Consider the following 18,263-nt stretch of genomic DNA (forward strand, 5'->3'; position numbering starts at 1 on the left):
ATTGCACTGATATCTTGTTCCCTCCTCTCCTCTCCTTTTCTTCAGAGCACGTCCCTGAGGGGCCTGCCAGAGGGGGACATCTTGGACCCGGCTTTCCAGCAGCGCTTTGGAGGATGCGCGAGCACTGCTGCGGCAGGAGATCCAGCGCGAGCTCAAGATCAAGGAGGCTGCAGAGCGGCTACGGCGAGCCGTCAGCAACCGGAAGAGCGCTGCCGATGTGGATGGCCAGTTACGTGCCTCCAGACGCAAGCTGGAGCAGCTACACTGGGAGCTACAGGAGCTCAATGCCCGAGCCATGGCCACCGAGAAGGACAACAACCCCACCAGTAAGCTGCTGATTGGGGGGGGTGGCACAGTTCGGAGCGAAAATATAAAAAGAAATCTAAACAAAGATTCATTCAGACTTCTTTGCCAGTGTATCCCGATATTAAATGTGTATATATAAATGAAGGAAACCAACAATCTGTCACTTCAATTTGATGGTTGTACTTCATTGTTGTGTACTGTTATAGGTGATGCCATATCACCTGACCCTTGTCAATGGGAGGAGATCACATCCCCACTTGCTGGTCGTATCCATGCCCTCCAGAAGCAGCTCACCATCGAGACAAAGGTGAAGCAAGGAGCGGAGAACATGATCCAGACCTATGCCAGCAGTTCAGTTAGAGTAAGTTGACACACATGCACAGAAACAGACAGACATGTGCCACATTCCAGTTATGCGGTAAAACGAGCACTGACTGACACACGCACTCACACACACACAAATGCTTACAGACAAGTGGACACAGGTTGAATGTAGACCTCCTATATAGCGCTGTCTCAGTTTCCATCTGTTTTACTCCGCTAAGTGAGCACATTTCAGAAGCATGCTGCACACGAGCACACATGCCATTTTGCTTATTGACAGTAATTGAATTATATCATTAGAACTGTTGGGCACTCAAAGTTTGGTCTGGAGCCAAGGGACCCTGGCTCCACCTGCACTGCGTTGAAGGACGTTCATCAGATCATCCCCCACCCCTCCCCCTGCCTCGTCTCATCCCTCCCCCTAGTAGTGCTAGGACACAGTCACCCTTCACATTACATTTTTTTTTTTTTTGGAAATAAACAAGATCTCCATTCCCCAATGGCGGGTCTGGCTATTTTGTTAGGTGCCAATTTCACGGTCCATCTGAACAAGGGGAGGAAAGACGGCTTCTGGTTTTCAATGAAGAGAGAGAACCATTAGCAGATGGAGAGGTGCTGCTGTTGCAGCTGCCCATTGACGCCTCTGAACACGGTGTTCTGGCAGGCAGTGATTAATGCAGGCAGTGCCCAGCCTAATCCAGACAGCTAGACTGTGGAGCTCCCACACACACTCACGCGCATACGCACACACATACACCAGTATGCTGGTGGTTCTGATTTGGTCTCGGTTTCTCCTGTCCTGGGCCTGGTGACAGCAGTGGGCCATGTGACTTGGTACCGGCCAATGTGGAAACGAGGAGGTTTGGGGCAGCCGGGCTGAGAGAAGCAGCAGCACTGACAGAGAGGTAACTCCTGAGGAAGGAGAACTGTAAACAGAGAAGGAGGGGGAGAGAGAGAAAGAGAGAGCGAGAGGGACGGACGGACTGACGGACGGCTGGAAGGGAGGGAGGGAGGGAGGCAGAGGACAAGGAGAGACTGAGAGGATTGTAAAACAGTAAAGGACCAGCTATAAGGGATGACTTGGTACACGCCGGTGATTTTCTGCGAGATGCTGACACTCTGGTTCGGGACATAGAGAGGAACTGGGAGTTTGGCGAGTGGATAGTACGCTGCATGTGTGAGAGAGCAACTGAGTGTGTGTGTGTGTGTGTGCGTGCGAAGATACGGAGCAGAAGAGCTTGAGCTCCTGATTGACTGAGAGGGAAGGACACCCCGAAGACCACAACAATGAAGAAGCTGCTGGCCAGCAGACACGCAGAATGCCTGGGAGAGGACTGAGAGGCCACAAAGGAATGACACATGACCCCTTTCAGCGCATAGAGAGCAGGCAGGGGCCGCCTTGAATGGCAGTCTTTCTTCCTTCTCCAACTCACTTTATACTTATCATCTTTGACTTGTTTTCACTCAAAGACTCACTGCATTTGTAGGCGATGTAATTATTATTTTTCCCTACAGTAACCAAACTAGTGTATCTGGGGACAAGTTGACACTGGCAGCATGTCTTGATCCTGCCACTGTTGACTTTCCACCTGTCAGTTACAAAAGTGTATGGAGGCAGGTCTCTTTATGTCTTGTGAGTCATAAATCCAGGCTGAGGAGATGGAGCAGGCTGGGTGTGGTGTGGTGTTTTTGATCAGCCCAGAAGGGTAATGATTATAAAAATGCTTTGTTGGGTTTTCCTGTTCAGTAACCTTCTGTGTGTCTGACCTGTTGGTGACTGGGTTTAGGCGGCTTGCTTGTTTGCTTCTCATCATATTAGGGGAGTCAACTGCTCTGGTCTGCTTTTTGACAGCCCTGTAAATCTCTTGTTTCATTATTGTCCTATCAGCACCACTGTGTGATTAAGAGGTCCATGGCTTGGATGCTCCTGATTACACCTAACGCATAATGTGACAGTTTTTGATTATCTGAGTCAGCTGTGCTCAGCTTGTGAAGCAAAAGAACACTCCATGACGTGCAGTGCCACTGGTTATCAGGAACAGGAACAGGAATAAGAAGTGCTGATGTGTGTAGAAATCTGGTGTTGTTCTTTTGAGGGCAGCTGCATTGCTGAACTGTAAGTTGGAAGCAAACAAAGAGATTCTCACTGTTGTCTTAGGGGGACTTTGTGCTCTTCCCCACTGTTGTCTTAGAAGCATTTTTCCCTGTTTCTCGAGACATGCCACGCTGCATTCTTGAACGCTCAGATGTGTCTGTCGTACTTGATCTTAATCGCGTCACTTTGGTGAGATCGTGTACAGGTGATGTGCCCTCGTGTTGACGTCCCTTGTCTTCCTCTTGACAGGACCGTAAGATGTTGTCCACGGCCCAGCAGATGCTGCAGGATAGCCGCACCAAGATCGAGCTGCTCCGCATGCAGATCATCAAAGTCACCCAGGCACGAGAGGGGGAGCGGAGGCCGCCGACCCAGAAGGTGAGGGCGGAGGATGGGGTAACCTGAGCCCTGTCACCTTCTCAAAGCAACTGACTGTCCTCTCTCTATTTCTCCCTCTTTCCCTTTCTCTTTTTGTTTCTCTCCTCTATCTGTCTGTCTGTCTGTCTCTCTCTCTCACCTGCTTACTCACACACACACACACACACACACACACACACACACACACACACACACACACACACACACACACACACACACACTACCTCGCTTACTGGCTGTCTAGGCACACCAAACAGCAGCAGTTTTATCTCGCTTAGAGTTTGGGGCCTTTGAAGTAGCATAGCTTACATGTTTTTCCTTCCCAATATAACTTAAAAGAACATTAGAGGTGTCTAATTTTAGTTTTGCTTCTAGGGGTGTTTTTTTTTATTTATTTATTTATTGGTGCAGTGAGTCGATGTCTGCACACATGAGGTATGTTTGCAGTGTCACGGAGTAAGCAAAGCAAATGACCTTCATTGTGGTGTCCTGTACTGTACCAACAGCCACGGGCTTTATCATTTTCCTTTGCATGTGGAGCATTAAAACACAGGCGCTGATAGAGTTGGCTGTACATACAGTATGTTGACTATATCTCTGTATCGCTGTTACAATATGTCATGACCTGTGTCCACCCATCACTCCTTTATGACTCAGAGTCCCCTGTCAGTCCCCTGGAACTGCGGGTGGAGGAGCTCAGGCACCACCTGAAGATCGAGGCGGCCGTGTCTGAGGGAGCCAAGAATGTGGTCAAGCAACTAGGGGGACGCAAGGTGCAGGACCGACGAGCACTGGCTGAGGTGAGCACCAGGAGGGGGGCACATGATGCTTCTGTTTCATTAAGAGGGTTTTATGGGAGTAGATAGATAGGTTTGGTGTAAATTGTGGTTGCTCTTCAAGAATGTGCTTAAATGTGCTCTGGTAAATGTGATTAATGGGAATGTTTAGAATGTATTTGTATTTTTTTTTATGCATATTTTTGGGCTTTTTGCCTTAATTCGGATAGGACAGTGAAGATAGAGAGGAAGGAAGGAAACGAGGGGAGAGAGAGATTGGGTGGGATCGGGATATGACCGCAGGTCGGATTCGAACCTGGGTCCCTGTGGGTACTTGGTCCCATACATGGTATGAGCACTGTAGAATGTTGCGCCCCCTATGTATTTTTGTATTTTTAACAAGATAAATGTAGTCTAATTTTGACTAAATGTTATGATGTATTACTATTTACATGTTCAAAACTGTTTTAAATGTGGTACATTAATCTTCATAATCATAATTGGCAACACACCAGTACTGACTAACTGTGGATGGGAATGTTGCCCCTCCCCTCCAGGCACAGGCTCGTCTGCAGGAGTCGTCCCAGAAGCTGGATCTGCTGCGTCTGTCTCTGGAGCGCCGTCTGGGCGAGCTGCCGCCGGACCACAGCAAGCGCACGGCCATCAAAGAGGAGCTCACCCTGGGCGCCTCGCCTTCCGTGCAGAGGGACCGTGTGCACTCCACCGTCTCCTCTTCATCCACATCGTCATCGTCTTCTTCTTCCTCGTCATTCTTTAAGCCAGCGTCTCTGACGGGTAAGAATTGACTGCACTGTTTGAATTTGCAGTTCCTTCTAGGTGTCCTCTACCACACTGCAAATTGCTTTAGATGTAAGTGGCTGATAAATAAATAGAATGCAAAAGGATTTGAGTCTGCTGAGATTCAGCTGAGTTCCCCCCCTCATATAGAGGAGTGGTTCTAGTCCTTTGTTAGTGGAGTGAGTCTAATGTAATAATTCATCCACTTTTATTCCTTTCATCATAAGGTGAAGCAATGCGCAACCTCTTCAGGTTATTTGATGAAACATGGAGCGCTGCCTGCACAGCAGTGGTGTTATCTAATATATTTATTTATTTATTAGTTTCTTTATCTTCTTCCTGAAGTTATTTTGGGCCAAGGGTACTTGCAGCCATCACTTTGACAAAGTATTGTATATATAGAACGTGACACAACAATGTAACAACTAGGGCATTGTTTCTCTGAAGTCAGCCTCTTGAGAGCTTGTGAAATTGTTTTGTTTATGTTGTATTGATTGTGTGTGTGTGTGTGTGTGTGTGTGTGTGTGTGTGTCCAGGTCGTTTGGAGGTCAGGCTCATGGGCTGTCAAGACCTGCTGGAGTCAGTGCCGGGCCGCTGTCGGGTCCCCAGCCTGGTGTCGTCCGCCAGCCCCTCGGAGGCCAAGTCCCTGAGGATCCGCTCGGGCCTGTCTGGACGCAGCACCAACGGCAAGACTCTCAAGAGTGATGAGCTCTCCAGTGAGTCACCCCAAGTGGTCACTGAAAGTAGCCCAGCACAACTGGACAAAGCATAGGAGAAACTTAGCATGGTGGATGTGTGTTTAAAATGCCATGTTTTGATATTGGTTGTTTATTTATAAGTGGTGTGGCTGTCAGGGAATAATCTATATCCATTAAGGTTGGGAATCTGAATCTGGTGTGAGATGTCATAATAGTCTTTTTTATTTTTATTATTATTGGAGTTTGGGGGACACGGTTTGTTTCCAGTTCACAGAGCCTGGGCTCTATAAGAGGACCGTTTTTTTTTTACAGTGTACTCGTAAAATCGTGGATTGTAAGGATATTTTCGCTGAATGTTACAGAAAGTGTTGCGTGATAGAAATCGCATCGCTTACCCTACCTTTTGTAGAATATTTAATAGATAGATCATTTGAGTGTGGTTTTGATCTATTGTCCAATGTTTTGTTGATAGTCCTTACCAAGCTGTGTGTTTGTGTGTGTGTGATCAATCTGCAGCGGAGATCAGTGCCATGGTTAAGGTGGACAACAGGATGGTGGGTCGCACACACTGGAGGCCACTCAGTAAGGAGTGCTGGGATCAGAGCTTCAGCATCGAGCTGGAACGGGTGAGTACTTCTTCAAATGAACAATGCACTTGAACGTGACCCCAGAGTTTTCAAACTAAAACGGAGCCGACTTTGTTTCTTAAAACGCTAGGTTTTGGCGGCTCAACGCCTCCGGAGTTGTGTGGACGACTGGCGTAAATGTAACACCCTGTCAGTCCCTCTCTGTCCCTCAACCACCACCACCACCACCCTCACCCCCCAATGCTAGGCCTCCCCTCCAGCATGTAATCCCCACGGCTAATCCCTCAGCACCACTGTAATCTGGTTCTAGCCCAACAAGGAGCCTGATTCTGGTCCAAGACTTGCTTCCTTCCGCACTCTCTTTTTCCCACCCTCTCTCTCACTTGAAGTCACTCACTGCAGTATGATCAGAATGCTGCAGGTTTTTTTTTCTCCCTACACTGCGCTGTCAGTTCAAAATTAGAAGTTGTTTTTCTGTGGGACTTAAGTGATGTGCTGCAGGCTTTAGTACATCAAAGTAAATCTGTCTCCAACCTGCCACTAAGACAGGTTTAGAAGTAATGCTTGTGTGGGAATGTGCCTTCATGAGTTTTTGCACGCGCGTGTGGGTTTACGGTGGATTTTCACAAGTGAGGGAGATTTGTTTGTGTTTGTGTAGTAGCATGTGGATGTGGTGTGTTTTTTGTTTGCATGTGAATGTGTGAATTCAACAGAGTATTTTAAGTAGGTTGGAATGGTTTTGTTTGGTGTAAATCTGCATGCAAATAGTTTATGTAGCTATTCTGTGTGTTCTCTGGTCATATCTAGGTAGTGTACGGTATCCACCTTTATGGTTTTATTTGATTTGTGTGATGTGTCTACCTCTGTGGATTTGTGTCCAGAAAGTACCAAGATTGGTTGTATTTGGATTTAGTAGGTGGTCATGCACCCAACTGGGTCACACTACGAAGAAAGATAAAGTAACATTAAAACCCAAAATAGTATGAAGTCATAGTTATACAGAAATGCGCTGTAGAGAACATTGACTGTGGGGAAAGTGCTGTTCCTTTTTCACATGCTTAATGGCTACATTCAGGAGTGCAACTCTGGGTCGTTCTAATCATTGTTCGCCCTAAATAACATTTCACTCATGACCGTTTTGGCTCCAGTTGAGCTGTCAAGGACACACCTCACGCTCTATTCACACAAAGCAGTAAAATGTACTGTACGGAGCTGTACTAGGGGCGCGGCTCTGCTGCTGACCCTGTGTCTCACCTGTCTGTTCGTTGTTTCAACGTATGCACATCATATATCAAGGACCATAAACTTTTCCGCTGTTTATATCGCTCTGGTAACTCTCCTGTCAACGATATCCGAGGCAAACGCCGACAATGGGCCTACTAACAATGGGGTTGCCCAGCCCCGCATTAGTTATTCCCTTGAATTTCTTCTCACTTGTCGGCCTAACGCAAGTAATCTGAACACTGGATTTATAATACCGCTGGGATTGTTAACATCAAGGATTAAGAAACCAAATAAGAATAAACGCGGATCCAGAGAAGGGGTTCGGAATCGATTAAGGAGACGTGGGAGCCGGCACCCCTTACCAGTGATCACCCTTTCAAATGTAAGATCGCTCAACAACAAATTGGATGAGGTAATACTTTGCATCAAATATGAGGAGGACTTCCGATGCAGTAACCTCATTTGTTTTACTGAAACATGGTTGAAGTGGGATTGTCACTTTAGCGTTGATGGATATACTATAATCAGATCAGACTGGCTGATTATGTATGCTGGCTGATAATAGACCCTTTCAACAATAAAAACAAAAACAATGCTTGAACGTTCTATTTGGGCCCCAATCTACTTCCTCTGCATTAAGATAACATATGGAATGTTAAAACGGAAGCCTTGTGGGGCCAACTATGATGCTGATAATGGAACTCTCTTGAAAGGGTCTATAAATGGGCGACGCAATTCACTGTTTCAGAACAGATTTGCACAAGACACTATGAGATCTTAGTGGTTTCATTCAGACCATTCTACTTATCCCGAGAGTTTGGCCAGCTGACGGTCATTGGTGTATGTGCCTGGTCCTAACAACAAAGAGGCAGCCGAGCGCATATTAGACTGTTTCAATAACGCGCTCTCCCGATCAGCTGACCAACCCGTTTTCATTTTAGGGGACTTTAACACACTCTCCCTGTCAGGAAAATATATACAAAAACTCTTTTATTCCAAATGCAATTTCCATGGTCAACAAACAATGGAAAAACTAGACAGAAGGGAGAAGTAGCCAAGAGCACTACAAATGGGCTGGAACTGGTGCTGTCTGCCTTGTATCTGATGTGTATGCATGTGTGTGTGGGCTAGAGGGAGGGGATACATGTGATGTGCTGTGTTCATCCTGTGGATATATGTCTGTTTGTAATGGAATTAATGTGTCTACTCTATGTTTCCTATGTGTTTTTATACTATTACTATCAGTGAGACCAAAGACAATTTTCATGCAGGCATGACAATAAAGTATATTCTATTCTATTCTATTCTATTCTATTCTAAATCACTCATGGTTTCAAGCTATGTCTCCAATAATAGTTTCTACATACACTATGTTGTCATGTTGGTTTGCCTACCAAAATCCAATGCATATTTGCGCATGCTGTCCTGGTCTAACGTGTGTGTGTGTGTGTGTGTGTGTGTGTGTGTGTGTGCAGTGCATGCTGTCCTGGTCTAACGTGTGTGTGTGTGTGTGTGTGCAGTCCCGTGAGCTGGAGATTGCCGTGTACTGGCGGGACTGGCGCGCTCTGTGTGCCGTCAAATTCCTGCGGCTGGAGGACTTCCTGGACAACCAGCGGCACGGCATGTGTCTGTACCTGGAGCCGCAGGGTACCCTCTTCGCTGAGGTGAGGACGGCGCACTTGCAACAGTCCCATTAGAAAATACTGCCATGTGTGTAGTGCTTAAATGAACAGAAACCCTTTATCTATTTGAGTATGTACTACAGTAAGTTCTAAGTGTCCGATTAGTTAGTTATGTACACCTAAATTTTCAGTAACATTTTGTTTTTGCTCATTAAATAGAATAGGATAATTAAATGGTAAAAGCAGTCCTTTGCTCTATAGCGGTCTTAATGAGCAGGTTTTCACATGACATCCAGATGGTGCTGAAGGAGAAGTTGGGAAGTGCTGATACCATCTGCACATAGCTAATGTTGAAATCTAGCGGTGAGGATAATGTCATCACTGTTCTCTCATGAGAGTATAAAAGCTATAATGAATTTGTAGGTGACCTTCATAAACCCTGTGATTGAGCGCCACCCAAAGCTACAGCGACAGAAGCGGATCTTCCCCAAGGAGAAGGGTTAGTAGTCTAGGGTTTCCATGGGTCATGACATTTCTGGGATATCATGGGATTTTAAAAAGTCTACTCCAGACATGGAAAGTTGGGATTTGATTATTTTTTTGCAGTCACGGAATATCAGGGAAGTTTGTTTCTAACATGTTTAAAATGTAGCTATTTATTTTTATTTGTATGGGTTTTTTTCTTGAGTTAATTCACATGCTTCCTGTACCATACTGTGGCTGGTTTTTGTCTTCTCAGCGTAAAGGCGCACTGTTTTTTGGAAATTTGCCTTAAATAGTTCAGTATTGAAGTAGTAGTACTAGACTACTAACATACAATGTTGTTAATATGCACACAAACCCTACTGATATTGAGAATATAGTACTATGAGTACCAATAAAACAAGGTGGTGGGAAAAAATACCATAGCTTTACAAAGGCCATTGCAGATTATTTTGAGACGAGGTGTTAATTTCCATTCCCCACTTCCTCCTGTCTGATCAGGGAAGAACTTCCTGCGCGCGGCTCAGATGAACATCAACTTTGCCACCTGGGGCCGGCTGATGATGAGTGTGCTCCCGCCCTGCAGCGGCAACATCACGGCCCTGAGTCCGCCGCTGTCTGGGCCCGACGTCACCTCACCGCCCTCCAACGGCAAGACTGCTGCCTCCACGCCACCCCAACTTGGGTAAGAGCTGCTGCACATGCTTGCAGCAACACAGAGGGCAATTAGCCAGGATGTCCTAGGCATATGAAGGGAAAATACACTCACAACCACAGAATTGTGATGTCCTAACATCCAATCCATAGACAGGGTTTGAAATCCTGGAAAGGTCATTTTTAAAATCTCATGTTATAACATTCTGTAAATTTATTGAAAGCTTTGGAAAAGTCAATTGATTGTTACGGTATTTGTCCAAAGATAATGTTTCTTTGTGTAGCTCTGTAGCATGGAAGTGTGTCTACTTGTACCTGTAGATTGTTAAAAGATATAGAAATTTGATTAAATGTCTTTTTTGTCTGATTGGTTAGGTTTATCCAATTGAGTGCAGAGGCATTCGGTTGAAAATGGAGCAGTATGAGACTCAAATTCTGACTATAATTGAGTATGACTGTCAGGCTATGAAAAGTCATGGAAAAAGTTTTGAAATATTGTCAATTAAGTGGCAGGATCCCTGCAAGTCCCACAGTGTTTTTCATACATTGACTTATTTGTGGCGGCCCACCACAATATCAACACTGACCACCACACAATGATTTTCCATGTTGTACTATTTAAATGGCATGGAATTCATTAATTGTAGAGCTATGTGCACCTTTGCACAGCCTCTCCTTGTCTCTCAACAAACCTACATGTACATTTAAAGAAAACATTAACAATCTTGCAATTGTTTGCATAAAAGTCGACTGGCTAAATTGTGCTTAAATCTGGATCATAATGACGCTGCGCTAATTTGTTAAAAACTGTTGCATTCAAGTTAATTCTGCAAACCTACCACCACAAATAGAATTCAATTCTGTGGGAAACGCTGTCCCATAAAGAGTGTGATGGTGATGTGTTTCTTAACACCGTATTTCTGATTGACACCACTTGTCTATAAATAGATAACATTGTAGCTATTAGTGGAGTGGATGGTTGTAGTTTATTAGTCTACAACCATCTGTGATCTGTGATCTGAGGCTTCCTGTGCTAATACAGGAACTCTGCCGTGGTCAAGCTGAATTTCAGTGACGAGCGGCCGCCCAAACCACCACGCCTTCACGTGACCAAAACGCCATCTGCAGACTCTCCATCTCAGCTGGTGAGATCCCACTCCACACTTAACACGCCACTGGAAGTGAACCATGTACCTGTGTATGACAACAAAGTTCTTAAAGGGATTTTCATAAACAATTTTTTTGATGAAAAAGATTTACTTATGAGTGCTTTATTTATTCTGTGTTTTCATTGTTCTCAGAATTCCAAAGTAAACTCCACAGAAGACAACCACCTATCTCAAGTCAGACCTACACCTCAACCTGCTCCTAGGTCAGTTTTTGAAACATGCTACTGATACTATATATATTTTATTTTAATTTATTTTATTTTTTATGAATATATTATATTTATACAATGTTTTCCTATTTATTTCCTCTATTTTCCTCTCATTTGAATCTTCTAGGAAGAAGGTGGGAATACAGATAGAAGATTTTAACTGCGTCTCAGTTCTCGGCCGGGGACACTTTGGAAAGGTTTGTTTCCAGCTGTGCTGTCTTTTTCTCTGGCTGTACTGTTTTACAGTCCAGATGTGTTGAATGAGTCTGCTGTAACCCTCCACTCTGTATGCCCAACAGGTCCTACTGGCAGAGTTTAAGAGGACAGGGAAGCTGTACGCCATCAAAGCCCTTAAGAAGGGTGATGTTGTAACCCGAGACGAGGTCGACAGGTAAAAGACCACACCCAACTCAAAGTAGATGCTTAATGGAACCCTTTTGTCTAAAAATGTAACTGTTTTCAACTTATGGGGACTTGTATATCAGTATGGGTGTGCCCAAAGTGGATTTTTAGAGTCTAGATGCAATGTGTACTCTGTGAATGTGGGCTTATGGGGCTTGTATTGAATTGAATTTCATCTGGTGCAGATATTCATTGACTACTAGAGTAGCAAAACCAGTTGCTTTCATATATAGTTTTTTACAAGTTTATTGTTATCATAAAGATAAAAAACCTTTGACCTGATGACTCACTGTAACAGGTGTCTCTATTGTGTTTAATGTCTAGTCTAATGTGCGAGAAGCGGATCTTTGAGACGATCAACGTGTCGCGGCATCCATTCCTGGTGAACCTGCACGGCTGCTTCCAGACAAGTGACCACGTGTGCTTTGTGATGGAGTACTCCCCTGGGGGAGACCTAATGACTCACATCCACACAAACATCTTTACCGAGCGCCAGACCCGGTAACCCATCCGCCCCAGCACCGCTCCCAACTTGGCACCACTTCACAGACCAGTGTGATTGTGATTGGCTGCTTCATTTAGTCTTAGAATGTTATTTTCATACCCCATCCACACACTTTTCATATTGTTACACCATACACACTTTCAATACGTGAGCTTTCATTGAGCCACAGATATGCAAAACAACAAATGCTCTGCAGGATAACATTAGTTTTGCAACCATAACTGCTACTGCTACTGTTACTGCTTTGAAGAGTCTAGAAGTGAAACAATGTTGAGCACTGCCAATAGGTACCAGCAGACTTCCTCTTCTCTGTACTGGATCTATAGGTTCTATACTGCCTGTGTGCTTCTTGGGCTGGAGTTCCTGCACCAGAACAAAATTGTTTACCGGTGAGTGAAACCTGTTGCTATTATAAGGGTGTGAATTGCCTGCATATATCACGACTGCAATAATATTTTGTTGCGGATTCAATATGTATTGGGATTTCATTCAGAGTTAATATATTTTCTCAATTTGGGCTGTCTAAACTGGAGAAATGTAATCCCAGACAATTTGTAGTACAAACATTTTTAGCTCTTGCAGAGCCCTTCCAAAGACCAAAAGTAATTGGCGTAATCATTTAATTTCCTTCAGCTCTAGGGCATTAGACTTTTGATTGCATTGTATAGCTTGGATTTGTTTTTCTGCTTAAAAGGGACTTGAAGTTGGACAACCTGCTGATGGATGCAGATGGCTTTGTGAGGATTGCTGACTTTGGCCTGTGTAAAGAAGGTGAGTGGGATTAACCTCTCCCCACATGTGTGTGGTAGTCACTCACCACCTGGATTATCAGTCCTCATCTGTCTGACTATTGGAGGTTCAATGGAATGGTGGTGCTTATCTTAAAAAAAAAAACAAAAAACAAACATCCACCTAAGTCAATGCTAAAATATTGTAATCTGCTTAAACAACATCTTAGCTGTTAAAATGAACATTGACTTCCTCTTACTCGTCTGGAGTGTTTTGAATAAACTCATTTATTCAAATCCAGTGGATTCGGAGGACGGTCAGGCCATTTACATAATCTCTACACATTTTCTCCCCCCAAGCTCGGTCTTCACACAAATGAACCATTCTTGCCGTAACTGCTCTCTTGACCCTGACACGAGGCAAGTCCTGTCCTGCTTCACACTGCCTCTTGTTCTTTGTGCAGGTATGGGTCATGGTGACCGCACCTCCACCTTCTGTGGCACTCCGGAGTTCCTGGCCCCGGAGGTGCTGACGGAGAGCAACTACACACGGGCAGTCGACTGGTGGGGCCTGGGGGTGCTCGCCTACGAGATGCTGGTGGGAGAGGTGAGCTCATCACTGTCTGACCTGCTGCTATAGACCCTTTCAACAATAAAAACAAAAACAATGCTTGAAAATTCTATTTGGTTCCCAATCTACTTCTTCTGCATTAAGATAACATATAGAAAGTTAAAACGGAAGCCTTGTGGGGCCAACTATGATGCTGATAATGGAACTCTCTTGAAAGGGTCTATACAGTAATAACATGGCACAGATTTATGAGTTTATTGATTTCTTTCTTTCTTTTTTTTTAAGTATGTATTATTTATTAGATAGTAAATATGGATTGATTGAATATTGAGTGATTTTTTTTTTTTTATTATTGGGGGTGAGGGTGTTGTTGCAATTCAAAGGAAAGGTTATACAGACATCATCTTATGTCAGGATCATGAAATCAAATCATGTGCTTTAATCCTTTTTAAAGTCCTTTTAGGCAAGTCCCTCCACTTGGCGGCCATATTGCAATGCTTTTTGAGCACTTATCGGGCATCTATTTCGAGTACAACTGCGCGTGCACAATGCTTCACAAATCACGACACACCAACCTCGCTCCAGCTGCGAGATCACACCACATGATTGGCACGATGTATTCATGGCATAACACATGATTGGCACGATGTATTCACAACATACCACATGATTGGCACGATGTATTCACAAGATACCACATGATTGGCACGATGTATTCACAAGATACCACATGATTGGCACGATGTATTCACAAGATACCACATGATTGGCACAATGTATTCACATGTCTGCTTTTGGTGGCGGAAAGGGCGGATATGTGTACTGTAGACGACTGCCATGTTTGCGCTACAAACTAACCGCATATATTTCTATGGGAGATTTGTTGAGTTCTGTGTCTCCTTATTAGAAAGTCTCTGCTTTAATTCAGTGGAATGTCAAGAGCTTTTAAATGTATTTTGTGTTGTGTGTCAGTCTCCATTTCCAGGAGATGACGAGGAGGAAGTGTTTGACAGCATTGTGAACGATGATGTGCGCTACCCACGCTTTCTCTCTCCGGAGTCGGTGTCAATAATCCAGAAGGTGCGTCACGTCACCACAAGCGCCACTGCATTCCATTGCTATCGGCTCCTCCATCACACAGCGATAACGTGGTAACGGGTGGGAGTGGTGATGAGCGGTCTCAGATAGACGTCTGACTGATGGCTCTGTTTATGTCTGTGTTCTCTAGCTGTTGCAGAAGAACCCAGAGAGGCGTCTGGGAGCTGGAGAGCAGGATGCTCAGGAGGTGAAGAGACACCGCTTCTTCCAGGTGAGCTCCCGCGCTGCCTACAACTTTGGGGTTTGGCAGGTTAATTTTATTTGGGCTAGTTTTTTTTGTTTGTTTTGTTTTTTTTCAAGAAAATTTCAAATCTGTTGAACTTATTTCTAGGCAATGAGGATAACAAAAAAAACGATTGCTTCCACAGTGTATGGTACAGAGAAATTATTGATTGTTTGAATGGATGGTTTCTGTACTTTTTGCACAAACTGGAATGGAACATGGACTTTCTGGAATATCATGGAATTTTGGAAAGTATTCCAGACATGGAAAGTCAAGGAATTTTATCATTTTTGGGGCAAAGTCATTGAATATTGGGGCAAAGTCATATAATATATAGTTTAAATGTACAAAAAATACATTAATACAAATATCTCCATGCAGAATTGGTGTATATCTGGTTATTAGCTTTACTACTTGCTTGAGTAGCCCAACTTTGTTTATCCAATGCCCTTTTATTCATCTCCCGCTGTAAAAAAGTAAAAGATTCTTGAACCCTACGCGGCTGCTCTGAAATCATTGGTCAGTATTGTACCATTCATTCTATAGTAAGTCATGGAAATTCAGGTTTTTTGTCAGGGAAAAGTCAAGTCAAAGCCTGGGTGGTTTTATATCGAGGACAAGAATGAAAAAGCAGAGGTATACAATGCAAGTGTATTTATCTATGAGTGAAACATGGTATAAGTTTGACACTTTGTACCCTTGGATTACATTGAGTTTTTCCCACATGGATTTAAGTGTTCCTACTAGCTACTCCACATATCCTTTAGTACTATGAAAATTAGCAACCTCATTTTATCCTTATATCCATTATATTGATGTGCATTTGTTGTGGAGACTTCAATATCACTCTTTTTGTATTTTGTTCCAAACCTAGCACCTTATATAAAACCAATGGGCATATAGTACCATTTTTTAATGGTCACGTAATACTGAGAACATGCTTGTCTTCCATCCTGTAAGTTTGGGCAGGTTAGGAATAATGGTTTTAGTGTTAATTTCGTCAGACGAGACAAGAGGAAATATGTTGGTCAACGACCTTTTTTTTCATGACTAAGACGAGACGATGACGAGACGGCAGTAATGTCCTGAAACACTGACTAAGACTATCTTAAGATGCATTATTGTTGACGAAAAAAGACAAGACTAAAATGTTTTGCATGAAATAAAAACTAAGATAAAATCTCCCTTCATGTTCGTCTACAAAATGAGAAGACACAATATCTAGCTGTTATGTTTTCAAAATATTCCGAATGAGTTCATACGCAACAGCTTTCCTGTAGGCTAGTCTACGTGCTGCTGCTGCAACCCTGTGGCTGTAACACGAAACTACATGGAACAAGAACACTGGAGATTTCTACCAGAGTTAGCAAGCTAACTACCTAAGCTTTATGCCACAATGCTACATACCCAGAAGTTGAAGCTTCTCTCATACAAATTAACATCCCCCAGAATGTCCATACGAAAATGTTCAGCATGTAATGTCAACTATTCATCTAGTTAGACTGATGATGCAAAGTTTGCTAGCAAGTAAGCTAATATGGAAAGTTCGCTAGCAGGTTAGCTATGGCTAAGATGGAGAGTCTGTTTGGGGAATGTGTTGTGTTTGGGCGCATATCGCCATCTAGCGAGGCGGAGTAAAACATTAATAGTTTAGCCTACAACAGTGTTTCTCAAACTTTTTCAGTTTCAGGACCACTTAACTAACCCTAGCTAAAAAAAAAAAAAAAAAAAGATTAGACCTACTTCAACAGTAGCCTATAATTAGTCTACACAATAGGCATACTCACTGAACCACCTTGCTTATTGACTTTGCACTTTGCTTGTTGTGTCAGAGGATTCATACTGTATGATTTAAATTGGCATATCTTACATAGACAGTGTTGCAGAACTGTTTGGATTTACATACAAGTTATATTGCAAACAACTCATCTATATTATATTTTACCACGCCTGCTCATGGACCACTTGGGATAGCTTGCAGACCACCAGTGATCCCCGACCACACTTTGAGAAACACTGGTCTACTTAATATGACAGTGGTCCAGTCAAATCTTTTACTGTCTATGGTCAAATCCCAGCCGAGCTATAACTGTAGCTTGACTTACCTGTGCATGTAAACATACTGACTGACAAAAAATCAGAATGAGTAATTATAACAGACGAGTAGCCCTGTGGACACACAATGTTGTTGAAAAATTGAGATGTGTGAAACACTATTTGACCTCAAATGGTAATCAGAAATAATTTGTTATAAAAAAAAGACTAAAATGTGTTGACTAAAACTGACTAAGACTAAGATACCTTTAGTTTTCTTTTGACTAAAACTACACTAAAATGACAAGACTTTTAGTCGAATAAAAACTTGACTAACAAAATGATATTTGAATGACTAAATATGACAAAGACTAAAAAGGACATTTCGTCACAAGACTAAGACTAAGACTAAATTAAAAATAGGTGATAAAATTAACACTAAATGGTTTTCAATATATTAATATCCAAACATGGCCTCCAAAGATGAGGCATTTTTTAGAGTGATTTGATTACAAAAAAGTGATTTTGATTACAAAAAAATCAAAAGTGAAAAAAAAAAAATATAAAAGCATTGGAATTTAACAAAATATAGACAAACTTCACAAAATCTGAGATGGTGCAACAACCATTTTCCTGGATTCTGTCTGAGTTGACATGAAATGACCTTAGAGCAATTAAAAGCCAGTAGAGATCCCGATGAATAAATGGAAAAATTATCATGTTATTAAATCATGATTCAAAAATGATCATTGGCATCCCGTATCCTGACTAGGCATGTCCGACTCCAACTGATCACCTGTCTGTGTGCCACCTGCCTCATTGTAAGGACATTGCTGTCAGTCGTAATGACCGCTCTAATGGCCTGCATGTATTCATTTAGTTGTACTGCTTTGTCTATGATTACTGTATGCACTATTATTGCAGTTGATGATGCAGGCTGTGTGAAACCAGAAAGATGCATCTCTCCTGACTTTGTTGTCTCTGCAGGGTATTGACTGGGAGGCTCTACTGGCCAAGAAGGTGAAGCCCCCATTCCTGCCCTCCATCAAGGGCTCGGCGGACGTCAGTAATTTCGACGAGGAATTCACACGCCTCAAGCCCGTCCTGACTCCACCCCAGACCCCCTTCCTCCTCACCACAGAGCAGCAGGACATCTTCGCCGACTTCGACTTCTCGGCACTGCACTGAACGCTCGAACTGGACTAATCGTCTCTCTCTCTCTCTCTCTCTCTCACTCTCTGCCTCTTTCTCTCTTTGCGTCTTTCTCAGCTCCTCTCTCTCTCTCTCTCTCTCTCTCTCTCTCTCTCAGCTCCTCTCTCTCTCTCTCTCTGTCTCTGTCTCTGTTTGGCTCTGTTTGGCTATGCAGCTTGAGTTGTCTC

At 43.4% G+C, this 18,263-nt stretch overlaps 1 protein-coding gene across 2 annotated transcripts; it reads left to right on the forward strand.

Moving 5' to 3' along the window:
• Positions 1 to 92: 92 nt before the first annotated feature.
• Positions 93 to 18,167, forward strand: pkn3 (protein kinase N3). Of its 2 annotated transcripts, none has more exons than XM_048258501.1 (21): positions 93 to 326; positions 513 to 667; positions 2,975 to 3,121; positions 3,763 to 3,903; positions 4,437 to 4,674; positions 5,214 to 5,393; positions 5,892 to 6,001; positions 8,707 to 8,850; positions 9,232 to 9,307; positions 9,793 to 9,976; positions 10,988 to 11,090; positions 11,247 to 11,317; positions 11,451 to 11,520; positions 11,623 to 11,714; positions 12,050 to 12,226; positions 12,557 to 12,619; positions 12,925 to 13,001; positions 13,423 to 13,565; positions 14,502 to 14,609; positions 14,758 to 14,838; positions 17,872 to 18,167. In XM_048258501.1, the coding sequence occupies exons 1-21, from the start codon at positions 296 to 298 to the stop codon at positions 18,070 to 18,072; spliced, it is 2,592 nt and encodes an 863-aa protein (XP_048114458.1). In that variant the 5' UTR covers positions 93 to 295; the 3' UTR covers positions 18,073 to 18,167. The 2 variants fall into 2 exon arrangements, with proteins under 2 accessions (XP_048114458.1, XP_048114460.1); XM_048258503.1 differs by having other exon boundaries at positions 2,975 to 3,103.
• Positions 18,168 to 18,263: the final 96 nt, after the last annotated feature.

The sequence above is a fragment of the Alosa alosa genome, chromosome 12 (assembly GCF_017589495.1).
Source record: "Alosa alosa isolate M-15738 ecotype Scorff River chromosome 12, AALO_Geno_1.1, whole genome shotgun sequence".
In the NCBI taxonomy this organism is placed as follows: Eukaryota; Metazoa; Chordata; class Actinopteri; order Clupeiformes; family Clupeidae; genus Alosa; species Alosa alosa.